Raw genomic sequence first — 13,404 nt, forward strand, 5'->3', positions numbered from 1 at the left:
GTTCTATGTAAATACAGAAGTAGCTTGCCTTAGGAAGAACTGAATACTCTTTTCCTAAATTAAACTGTGTGTTTTAACAGGAAAACTAGCTGCTTAAAATATAATAGCAACTAAGGTGAGTGAAAAACCAGTTTGAAATAATAAAGAGAATTCGCTGAATAAAAACCAACTCTGTGGAGTTGTAAAAGCCATCTTTAAGGATACAGTCAGATGATTTTAGGAATCTGTCCCTGTGTTCAGTAGGTGTGATAAGTAATTCTAAATTTAAAACTATTTATTACCATAACGATCTCTAGAGATCATCTAGGCAAAGCTTGTCATTTAATATATGAGGAAAAAGCAGATCTGGGCAGTTAACTGACTTTGCCAAGACAGTGAACACAGACCAAGGCTTGAACCTGGCTCTCCTCCTGACCCTGCTTCTCCCACTGCAACCAATTCTCAGCTGTGGGGAGGCGTGAGGGGGACGGTCCTCAGCAAACTTGGCCGCCTGTTTTTGCAAATAAAATTTCATTGGAACACACTCATTTACTGCTTTTGTGCTACCAAGAAAGAGCTGAGTAGTTGTGAAAGACAACCAATGGCCTAAAATATTTACTCCCTGGTTCTTTACAGAAAAATGTTTGCTGACCCCTACATTAAAGGTTTCTTAGCATATAATTCTGAAGTTTCAGAACTTAAAACATAATAACCCATATTGTAACAAACCGTATTATAATAAATAGCAATAAAACCAGAACCACTACTGCGGTTATTACCTTAAATTACCTTAAAAGGGTTTAACTTCCCCATCCCCAAAATTGACTATTTGTCCATTTTCCATGTTTTGATATGCACATCTTTAAGAAAAGAAAAACTATAAAACTCAGAACCTCCCAAAGGAGAAATCAAGATCTGCTCATATAAACTGAAAGAGAACTCATGTACATTCCTTTAATAGAGTACTTCTCATCTACATAAACATATTTATAGATCACTGGCTACTTGGGAGATAGCCTAGTAGATAAATCTAAACTAAGTGAATTAGAAATGTCAAAGGTATGACAGAATATTTTAGAAAAAGCCAAATTTATACACAGTTTTCCAGCAGAATATCTAAAGCACAGCAGAGAGACATCTATTTAAGTGTCAGAAGCATCTGCCCTATTAGTCACTGGATTCATTAAATTTTTAGGTTTTACCTTTCTCCTCTCAGGGAAGAAAGAAAGTCTGGCTCCAGCTAACCCCGCTAGCAACAGATGCTCGCGCAACACAAGACGTAAACCTTAGGGAGACCTAGGTACAAAACACAATTTAAACAAAGTGGTAGACTGCTCAGGGAAAACAAGTGTATTTACAGAAGGAAGAAGTCCCTACTAGACGCTAACAAATCAGTAAAAATTATGAATTCACTAGTTAGGACAGCATGGGATGGCGCTGTATATAAACACACTGTTCTGTTTTAGAGAGCTCTGGACTGCTCATTATAAAATGATGTAGAATGTACAAAAGGACTAAAAATTGCATCAAGAAAGGAAACTGAAGACATATATGTCAAATCAATACACACAACGTGGGACTTAAATCAGAAGAAGCCATGGGTTCAAACCCCTGAGTTGTCACCAGCTGTTAGCACTGAGCAAGTCACTTTTCAGTGACTCAGAGTCCTTCTAGGATTCAGTTAACTTTTTTATAAAATAAGAGAAGTAAGGTTCTTTCCAACCCTCCAATTAACGTACTTGTAAGTAATCATTTATTAACTCACTGCTGCGTGTCAAGAACCATACTAATGGCTTTAATTGCAAGTGGACTCAGAACAAGTATTCTAGGAAAAAATAACACCTATCAAGCATCATTCTTTTAAACACGTAAAGAGACATGAGATGCAGTTTAGCCTTTCAAAAAGAAATAAAATCTATTTTTCCAAACCAGACTCCATAAATTCTCTAACTAAACTAGGTGACATTAGGCAAATCATATATGCTCCCTGATTCTTGGCTCCTTCACCTCCAACAGTAACTGTAGTTTTTGTAAGGAACGAAGATAACACATACAGCTTTCCCTCTGATGTCAGGAATAAGACAAGGATGCCCTCTATCACTGATTCACAAACCAGAAATAAAAAGAGCAATAAAATTAACCACAGAGATAAGATATTTGCAAACCCGTAACTGGAAAAGGACTAGTTTCCTCTATATATGTGTGTAAGTGTGTGTGTAGATTGTTACAAATCAATAAGGGAAAGGTAAGCAATCCAATTTAACAATAGGCAAGAGATCTGAGTCAGAACTCCAAAAGGGGGATTCCAAATGGGCAATAAACATATGAAAAGGCACTGGGCCTCATTAGTAACATAAGAAATGGACATGTAAAATACAATGAGATATCCTTATAATACCCATCAGACTGCAAATAGTAACACCTCTGACAATACCAAATGTTGTAAAGAATGTAGTGTGACCAGAATCCATTTGGTATACACATTGGAAAATAGTTTGACATTATGTAGTAAAGTTCAAGACACAGATACTTTGTGACCCAACAAGTCCACTCCTAAGTACATCCTAAAGAAATACATGCTTAGATGCATGTACAAAAGTGTTCAAAGCAGCACTATTTATAACAGCTAAAGCCTGGATATAATCCAAGTGTTTATCAACGATGGGATGCATAAAGTAAGGAACATATAAATAATGGAATACTACACAACAATTAACTGAGTAAACTATATCTATATACAACATGATTAACCCTTACAAAAACAATGTTGACTGAAAAAAGCAAAACACAAAAGAATATTTGTGGCATCATTTCATCTGTATGTTCAAAAAATAGAGAAAAACAGTATTTTCTAAGTAATATTTCTATTATTTAGAAACACACACAGAGAAGGTAAATCTATTTCTAAAATGCAAGGAAATGATTATCTCTGGGGAGAAGAGAAGTGATTTAATTGGGAGCAGCTGGGGAAGGCAGCTTCTGCGGAGCTGGCCATGTCTGTTTCCTGACTAGGTGGTAAATACATGGCTGGTCACTTCACATGTAAGTGTACACGCACAAGTGTGCATGCAAGTTGTACACCAGCCCAGCCCCTGGCAGATGCCAGACAGCCAATAAAGCCAACTCTTACTTACTTATGAGAATGATATTCTGACTACTATTGTTATGATTTTCACTGCTATTACTGCTAATTTCTCCTCTAGATTATACATGCCCCCTGAAAATATCAGCTCAGAGAGAGCACAAAGAAAAACGCCTCATGTGAATGAAGTAAAGCTTGTTTGTGCTATTGTTCTTTCAGTTTCCCCACTGTTACGCTTGTAAAATGTACCTTCCTCCTTACATAACCTACAATATCCTGACCACGAAATTCTGACAGGAACTAAAGCTTTTCCCTCTGGGTGATTATTCCTTCAGCAAGGTTCCCACCATTGGCAACAGGAGTCCTGACCTCTGCAGGGTGAGCAAGAATAACAGATGGAGTGTGAACTGGGTTTAATAAAAACCTAAGTACCGGACTTCCGTGGTGGCGCAGTGGATAAAGAATCTGCCTGCCAACGCAGGGACATGAGTTCGATCCCTGGCCTGGGAAGATCCCACGTGCCGCGGAGCAACTGAGCCCGTGTGCTGCAACTAAGGAGCCCGCCTGCCACAACTAAGACCCGGTGCAACCAAATAAATGCATTTAAAAAAACAAAACAAAACAAAACACACAAAACCTAAGTACCGAAGGGAAATGGTGACGGAAAAGTGCTGGATTCCTCACTGTTCACACGCCCTGAACTGCTCTTCTCAAGCTCCCAATCCAGAGACTGCTCCCAGGTAACCCTGGCGGCCCCTCTCCACAGCAGGCAACAGAAAGCAAGTGTTCACATGAAAGACCGTGAAACACACACGGTCACTACATCAAATGCTCACTATATTTTGATGGTAAGTATATTTTTAAGAGAAAAAATAAATATATGATGTTTTAAAAATGGTTAAATTTTATATCTTGCCAAGTACAACAATAAGGTATTATATAAACTCTGATATTTCCAACTTTTGGAGACAAAAGATAAAACCTACTAGTGATTTTTAAATTCCTTTGTAGTCAAATAGGAAATTGTAAGAGATTTCACTTACAGCTTCTTACTGATGCACGCTGAAGAGAAAGTTTCCAGAGCAGAATTAAAGCTATTTAAGTAATCAGGTTATAATTACCAACTTAATCACTCCTTTTTAAAAGTTTTATAATATTTAACATCTAAATTTAATTTGGTGAAAGGTAAGAATCTAATTCAGTAAACAATCGTTAAAACAATTAGTGATATTCAAAAAAACTAACTTTAACTGAAAAGTACTTCAAAAAATATCTCAAAGAATTCCACTTAGCAAGTCTTCAGTATTTAACAAATTAATCAGAAATAAATTGCAGTTTATTAATTGTTCCGTATGACCTTGGGATCAAAACATTAACAGGAATTATGAGATGGAAAACATCAACAAATCAATGTACATGTATTTATTCTAAACATCTGATACACACAAGAAACCGTCAGAAATACAAAGAAACCTAAGACTTATTAGTCCCCAGCTGATTGACAGGTAATCTCAGGAAACAGAACATGAACATGGATGCACCTGCGTTAGACAAAGAAATTTATCTAACAATACAATTAAACAACAATATGAGGCAGGAAGTAATAAAATCAAATGTACGACAATGTCACCAGAATTCTGAGGAAGGGAGAGAGCGTATCTAGTTGGGGTGTTTAGAGGGGCTTGATGGACGAGGAGGAAGGAGTAAGCCTAGGTGAGAGGTGGGGAGAGGAAAGGACATCCTTGGCCAGGCAGTTCAGTGACCAGGGGGATGGCAAGTGTGCTCAGGGGGCAACAGACAAGTCTGCCCGGTATGAAGAACGGGGGGGGCGACTGCTAGGAGGGAGGTGAAGGGGCAGATGGTGGATGTGTTTGGTTGCTACATAAAGGACTAAGGAGCCTTGGGATACTTAGCATGTCTTAAATGCAGAAGGCATGTTCATAACTTTCTGAAGGTAGAGACTGTTCTAATAAACATGATGGGAAAAGAACCAGTAAATACTGACTCGTACACTTTAAATGGATGCACTTTGTAGTATGTAATTGATGCTTCCATAAAGTTGATTATTAAAATTTCAACAACTAAACTCAAGGATGCTCCCTTTACTGACAATTCCCTTACTGTGCTTCCATTCTTGTACGAGGAAACGCATGCAAGCCAAGCCACCATGGTTATTTAACCAAGCGCGTGACAGAAATCTAATGTTCTCTCTACCTCTAGCAGGCCTGATCGCTTCTATCCTGCTTATCACTGCAAAATAATCTTCCAGTAGACCCCTTCTGAATTAAACGCTGCCCACAGCCTTTCCTTCAAAAAAGAATCAATCTGGACCTTAAGGTCCCCTACAATTTGAGCTCAATCTACCATTCTGGTCTTATTTTTCACTACTTTCTATACACAGACATAGATCTTTCTTCAAACTCCACTAACTCACTTATTTTTCGAAAACATACTTTGTCTATTTCCAGTTTCCATGTCCTCAACGTTCTCTCCACAGGATACACTCCTGCCTCACACTTTAATCCTTCCTACCTACACTTCAAAACCCAGCTCAAGTGCTACCTTCAGCATGGAGTCTTTTCTGAAGGCCCCTGCAGGTATGTCTCCGCATCCTCTCAACTTTCGCTGAAGTCTGATTGTGCATGAAGCTAAAACCACCACTTCTTTATGTCAGGAATAATACTTGCCCTTGAGGAACTCACATGAATCTATACCCACACTATGTAGCCGATTACAAATCATACAGGACAAGCTAGACGGACACGCTTAGCACACAGTATTCATGCCACAAATACTTGTTGAAAGAATGATTATTTGCATATCATGAATATCCCAAAAGTCATTCATATATAACTATACAAATACGGTCGTAATCTTTGCAGATTAAAAAAAAGAAGAAGAAATTTTACCTTTTCAGTTGTAAGAGGTTTTGCAGGCTTTTCTGGCTCCTTTTCTCTCTTTTTCTCTTCCTTTTTTTTTTCTTTTTCTTTCTAAAACATAGCCGAAAGTTTCGATAAGTTTACTTTTTAAAAAATGTTAGCTCTTAACACATTTTTATTTTATTAGTTTGAGTCATTTGAAAAGGGTACAAATAAATATTCAATGATGACAATATCCAGTGATGCTGAGATATAAAAGTAAGCATAGCAAATTCATACTCTCATTGAGTATGTTGATAACACAATAAAGAATAACTTTTCTAAAAAAGAAATTAATATAGAAGTGAGACAATTTAGAACTTCTTTGATATTATAGAGTTTGTTTTAAAGAAATGAGACCTCTATTCAATAAATTCTCACTGCATCTTTACATAAGGTCAGGCTTTCTAACAGCAACCATAAAGCTGAAATTTGAATACAAAGAAAAAGCAAACTAACTGATGGAACAGAATTCTTTATCACACAGATGAAGACCAGTTACAACATGTAATCATGAGGAGAAAAGGGTAAAAACACTTTAATTTTTAAAAATAACACAAACCTTTTCAGTCTGTTACCATAGTGTTGTGACTTTTAAAAGTGCAAAACAATAATTTTCTCATGAAAAGAATGTTGGAGATAGTGCTTGGGGACCAGAGCCAGCTGACTAGTTGGCATATTTAATTCCAACCCAGTCTAGATAAACTATAATGGTATTATAATGTTCACAATTTCCAAGAAGGTTGAAATAGGATATAATAATAAAAACTTAAGGTCCATAAAGATGCCAACAAAAGGAAAACGAAGTAAAGATTAAACAAAGAGCACTCGTAAGGCATGTAGAGGGAAAAGATGCCTAGAAACCTAGAACTGGGTGATACTGCAACTGAGTGCTGACCTAGTGTCCTGGCAGCAAACATGAAAGATAAACTGGTGAACCTAGAAAAGGCAGAATAATAAACACATGAAACTTATTCAAAATGCCTAGAGGTCGCATTCGCACCTGTGCCTTTAACAGGGTGTTTGACACCACCTCTCTCAAGAGTAGAATTTTTGCTATTTGTAAATCAAGAAAGTCAACACCGGCAATTCCTAGGCCATAACGTGAGAGATATAATTAAAGGTCCTACGGGCCAGGCACTGTGATAAGCACCTTATTGTCTAACTTAAGTTTTACAGTGATGTCTGGGAAAAAAGTCATTATTGTCATTTTACAAATGGAGAAACAAAATCTCAGGAAAGTAACACACAGAGCCAATCGTAGTAGCGCCGAGGGACTGCGGGGCCCAGACTCTCGAGCGTCGGTGCTCCCTGCCGCCCAGCGGAGCGCTGCCGTCTATGCTGTTTTTCTTCCCCATGGGGACAGCTAACGCTTACTGGGCCCTTCCCATGTGCCAGACACCATGTGACTCATTTAAATCCTCACAACAACCGTATGAGGTAAGCAATATCACCGCCACTGTGTAAGTGAAGAATAAATGAGACGTGCAAAGATCCCTCATATGTTGCAAAATGTTTTCCAGATATTAGTCAAGCTTAGGGAGGAAGGCAATGTGATTGATCATTCTCACTACCATGCCGGGGATGAACGGTTCTGTAACTGCTCAGAGCTCTCAGTTATTTCTCAAGGAAGTCACTGTCATGAGATCGGGGAGAAGCCAGTCTTTCTAATCGCTATGATGGGTGGGCACATCTGAAATCACCAACAATAGATTAAATTAGTCAGCTATGTTTAACAGAGGGAGATGCTCTTGGAATTTCAGCTGTCAAAATGTGGCTGTAATCTACTGATGCCAGCAGCGGTTTTAGAACACAGGCTTTGAAGTAACGTTAAAAACGTGGGCTCTAAACGCAGATCATACAGTTTGACCTACAGATGACCCCCCTCTTTAGAATCAAAAGCTGCTGAAAGATCAAAGAGTACTGTGAGAAGCTAAGTTGTTTTAAACTATTTTCTCATCAAGAATAAAACACAGTGGTGTTTGGTATTGTAAAACAGTAGTTCCTGAAACTTGGTTACTATATATCCAAATGATATAGTGAAATAGGAGACCTCCTGCAAAAGAAAACTGGAATAAATGTTCACGTCCTACAAGACAGAGAGAAGTACATCTTGGGTTCATTATAATCAAACTACACTTGAGTGATTTAATTAAAGATACGGTCTCTAAAATTTTTTATGCACTCTTATCTTAAAAAGTTGGTAGCATATATACTCTATCATATGTATGTATGTATTTATAAAGCACATATAGCACTATATTATACACATTATAAAACATACATAAAAATAGAAATTTTAAAAGGGTAAGAAAAAGCAAGCACGAAGAGACATTCTAGTGGACTGTCCTGTGGGGCTCCCCAGTGTCTAAATGCTATCAGGCACGATGATTAATGCTCGGTTGGATCAGACCCCTGCTTTCTAGGACCTGGTGGCAGGCACCACACAGCACAGACACGGAAACTGAGGGTTTCCACCCTCTGAACCAGGTGTCGCTGCCACCCTTCCACCTCCTCGGGCCACCTGCGCCCTCCTGCGGTGCTTCTTCCCTGGGCCTGCCTGCTGACCTCTGACCCCTGCAACACTCTGACCACTAAAGCCTGTTCACCTCCAACCATGCCCTTCCTGCTCCAAACTGTCCCCCACTGTCTCCTGGGGACCTCCCCTCGCTCTGCTAACTCTTCAGTGTGCCCAGCTTTCCACTCTCATGGCTCTCCCCGGGCTGCCGCCCCCCTCCCCCCTTCTCCGGCCCGGATCTCTCCTCTGGCCTATAGACCTGTACATCCAACCCCCGACCAGACACCCAGACGTCCCACCGTCACCTCACGCTCAACATACCCAACCTTTAATTCCGCCCCTCCCTGTTCTCTCCCCAGTCCTGCTCCTCCTCCTCAGCTTGGATCCCTTCTCACTGGACAGCGCCGTCATCTCCAGGGGTGCTCAGGCCTGAAGCCGGGAGTCATCGAGGCTCCCAAAGCACCTCCACAGCCCACTGATCACAGACCCCACGGACTCGACCTTCTCGAGACCTCTGACAGCCGCGCTCTCCCTTTCACTCCCTCCGTCTCCACTTCAGCACCCCTCCCACCATCTATTCATGGACCAGCGCAACAGGTCCTCCAGCCTTTCCTCACCCGTCAGCAGGAAGTTCACCCTCCAGAGACAGTGAAGCAGAGTGCTATGACCTGAAAACCCGATCTGGACACTCCTTCCACCCCTGACACTCATTAAAGTGCCAGGACCTTCAGGACGAAGGCCAAGCGCGCCAGCAGGCTCACAGGAAGACTCCTCTCCACTCTCTCCCCGTCCCACGTGTGTCCCGGCCACGCCTTTCTCCCCGCAAATCCCCAATCATCCTGCTCTGCCCACAGGCTTTTTCCACAAGATGCTTTCTCTGCTTGCACTGTGTCCTAGTCCTCACAACTAATGTCTATGAAGAGTGAAAGACGCATGAGAAGGGACGCCTGCTGCGCTCAGAGCAGCACCGTGAGCGCACGGCAATCACAGCACACGTCCTGTCACGCTAGAAACCTCTGTAAAGTTCTCTGTTTTCCTCTGTTAGATGGAAGCTGCTCCAGGGCAGGGGGACACACCGTGTTTATCTTTGTATCCCCCATGTCAAAGCACAACATTTATCAAGGAGGAGACACAGAAACAGTGTGAGTTGAAAGGATGTCTCAAACTAACTCACTAAGGTCAGGATGACAACAGCAAAAAGATAAACGGTCAAAAAAATTAAAACCTTCAAATACTGGTAGGGATGACTTTAAAAATCCATAATGGTAGTACCATGCACCCTAACCACCCCTATCCCACACACATTCCAACAATTATCACTGATGATTCTACACTCCTACATTTTATCTATGTGATGGATACTATTGTTTAAAAGAAGAAACTTGACATTAACTTTCTTCAAGTGCTTATAATAACAGAATCATAGAAAGAAAACATTTTTAACCAGAAACCTTCCTAATAAATCAAAGAATTCAAGAGCAACTATAGAAAAGCTCCTTTAAGCGTAAGGTGGTAATGGAAACAACAAAAAACTAATTGCTTATTAAATGTTGAGATATATCTACAGTAACAATAAATTAGTCATTCTGAGATTAAATACAGATTAAAACCCTGTGATCCTACCTGTGGCAAAGAAAAGTATTCTTGTTGTATTTAACATTTTTAATACTGGAGACCATTCAAAACATAAACAACTATTACAGCATCCCAAACGATGGCACATTTACCGCCGAGCGCTATGGAATGAGACTAGCTAAAACACTACCATACCTCCAATTTGTTCCTCTCAACAGCAGCTTGTAGAGAAGGAGAGGATACCAAAGGCTGAAGAGGAGCATCAGAGGAGGAAATCTGTGGAATGCAGATGGAAAGTCAGGAGAAAAAAACAAAAAGAAGAAGATAATCAGAATTATAGGCACAGGAAAGAAACACACACTCGTGTATTTCGGAGATACAGAAGCACTCAGAAGTATGTTAAATGAAAATAATGCATCAAGAAAAAAGTCTTGCTTTCTAAATACTTCTGTGTGGAATTTCTATAAGTAAAAGTATTTACTACAGAAGAGTGTATGATTTAAAATGGATTTCACTATGACATAAAATATAAAATGCACTCAGACAAGATCATCCCCCGCAAAGTATGTGAAAAACAATCAAGCGTCTCTGGTGGTTCTCTTTCCATCAGCGTTACTGCCGAAGTGCTCATGCTCTGAAGCGTGAAGACACACCGTTCCAAGTGGCCGGAGAGCACGAGTGAGTTCTTGTTCTTACTGACCGCAACTGCTTCAAGAATGGAAAATAACACAGAGCTGAAACAGTAAAAGTCAACTCAAGTTTTAATCGACTGTTTAAGAAAACAGAAAGGAGGATGGGAGAAAAAAGAGTGGATTAATGCAGCATAACAGCTGAGCAGCAGACAGACTTATCGTGAAGCCACTCCTACACTTCCTTCTTTAAGCTCTGTGCACACAGACACCATCTCCAGGGTTGCACTGGCTGAATCACCCCAAAGCGCTATGAGACAGTTATATATGCAGCAAAGGCAATTTATACAGGGAGACAATTTCATCTAAAAGCCTTTTCACACATCTTCCTACCCAATTCCTACATGTGCAGTTCATCACTTTAATGGAAGCGTTATCTTCCTGCCTTCTTTACTGCCAAAATATAACTGAAATACGTTTACAAAATACGTAGTAGATCTTTGGAGCCGTAAAACTGACATCTCTATATTGCCCTATCATATCAACGGTGCCTACAAGGAATCTTCAAAAATAAAAGGTGCGATTATAGAAAGGTCATTATGCAATGTCAAAATAACAGTGTGAGATGACAAGTCCTCATTCAATCTGCTTGCTACTGAGTTAGTTACAGCTTCATTTCTTGAATCACAACCCAAGCCCATAATCTTTAGGGGCGTTCTCCCTTGGCACGCTGTTGGCTCTGCTAAAAGTATGCAAACTAGCGATTCAGTAACTACTGATTCAAATTACACATAGAAGAAAATATTAAAAAAGACAAACTGTGCCTTAAAGCCCAGCTTCAAAGCTGGTTTATCCCACTGGACATTTACTTGCTAGAGCTATGTAGAAAACAAGAGATTAGAAAAAGCATATAAAATCACTTAAGATAATAACCTGCATCATAAAGACCTTTTTGCCCAAATTCATGTAAAACATAAAAAATGTAAGAGAGGAATAAGGACACTTAATACGTCGAGTGTTACTAATTCAACATAATTCACTGTAAAAGTGCTTGTTCTCCTTTCCAGAGAATGATAAACTGATCTGGCCACTTTTAAAATTCAGAAGGAGCAACATAAAACTATTCAATAAATATCAGTCATTTAACAAAGCATTTTAATGCAAAAATAAAAAAGCATTAATACTACGTTCCAGCTAGGAAAAAACAGAGATGCTTGTTCAGTAGGAAACGCATCTGAAAAGTCAATGGACAAATCCACAGGTGAATGTGAACAGACTGATGTACCCATAAATCAAACTACTATCAGCCAATAAAAAAGGGATGGTCTAGGAACTCTGCTCAATGTTATGTGGCAGTCTGGATGGGAAGGGAGTCTGGGGGAGAATGGATACATGTATATGTATAGCTGAGTCGCTTTGCTGTGCACCTGAAACTATCACAACATTGTTAATCGGCTATACTCCAATACAAAATAAAAAGTTAAAAAAAAAAAAAAAGGGATCGTCTAATAGTACACATGAAATCAGGGGTGAATTTCAGAAACATGCTGAAAGAACCCAGACGCCAAAGAGTAAACAGGGTATGATACCATTCACATGAAACTCCAGCAGAGACAAATACAATCTACTGTGATAAAGAGCAGATCAGCGGCTACCTGGGCCAGGGGTGGGAGGCCAGGGGCACAAGGCAACCTTCTGGAGTGAAGGAAAGGGTCTACATGCCAATCAACTGTGGTCGTGGTTACACAGAGTATTTATTTTCCAAAACTCACTGAATTATAACTTAAACTGTCTGCCTTTTATTGTATGTAAATTCTACCTCAATAACATTGATTTTTTAAAAAGTTGACGAGCAGGGTAAGCTCCATCATACGAGCAAGGAATGAAGAACTAGAGTCTACATGTCTTGCTTCGGCTGGAAGCAAGAGACACGACAGAACAGAGAGAGAGATGGGGGAGAAGCAAAAGGCAGATGGGAGGAGGAAAGAAAAAAATGCGGAGGCAAGAAAAACCAGGCGCTCATGTTTTGCTTCCAAATCTCTCAAAAGTGCTGCCCAGCACACCTGCATTAACCACCAGCAGGAACCCACCGTCCTCCAGCACCTGGAATAGCACTCCTCACGGGTCTCCTTGCCCAAGTCTTGCTCTTCTGCAAACTGTGACAGTATCAGATGCAAAGGTGATCACCACCTAGCCCTACTTAGGAGACTAGAACAGTTCACACACATTATACAAGGCCAGAGTCTAAAGCCCTTAACTAGACCACAGGTCCTCTGCCTGTCCCCTCCTTCCCTGACCTGCGACCAGGCATCTAGCCACATGCGACTCCTCTGGTGCCGGCGCTCCAGTCTCTGCCCCAGCCTCCAGGGGTCTCTGCTCCTGCTGCTTCCTCTGCTGGAAGCACCCATGCTCCTAGCGGGCCCACCCGTCCTAACATGGCCTCCTCCAGCAAGTGTCCCTTCATCCTCCAGTCTCCTACGACGCTTCCCTCTGGCAGACACGCTCACGTGATGTCTGGTACAGAGGCGATTCCTCATCGGTATTCTTTGTTCACCTGAAGTTCTCTGAGACAGACGTTGTTTCTATTCTGTTCACCAGCTCCAGCATGTGACATTCAACAGGTCTCCATAAATTTTTTTTTAATTGACGAAAAGGAAACAGGAGGATGAGAGCATCTCAGAGGCACAACCAAAAGGGGGCTCC

At 40.5% G+C, this 13,404-nt stretch overlaps 1 protein-coding gene across 5 annotated transcripts in view; it reads right to left on the bottom strand.

The window, feature by feature from the left end:
• Positions 1-13,404, bottom strand: part of SMAP1 (small ArfGAP 1) — a 153,293-nt gene that overhangs the window by 54,350 nt on the left and 85,539 nt on the right. For 3 of the 5 annotated variants that reach the window (XM_036871265.1, XM_036871266.1, XM_036871269.1), the window contains 2 exons: positions 10,268-10,348; positions 5,971-6,051 (listed from right to left, as the gene is read on the bottom strand). In XM_036871265.1, the coding sequence (XP_036727160.1) occupies positions 5,971-6,051; positions 10,268-10,348 (162 nt within the window). The remainder of the gene's footprint in view (positions 1-5,970; positions 6,052-10,267; positions 10,349-13,404) is intronic. The other 2 variants (XM_036871267.1, XM_036871268.1) reach the window with 1 other exon arrangement.

The sequence above is a fragment of the Balaenoptera musculus genome, chromosome 12, assembly GCF_009873245.2.
Source record: "Balaenoptera musculus isolate JJ_BM4_2016_0621 chromosome 12, mBalMus1.pri.v3, whole genome shotgun sequence".
NCBI classification, from domain to species: Eukaryota; Metazoa; Chordata; class Mammalia; order Artiodactyla; family Balaenopteridae; genus Balaenoptera; species Balaenoptera musculus.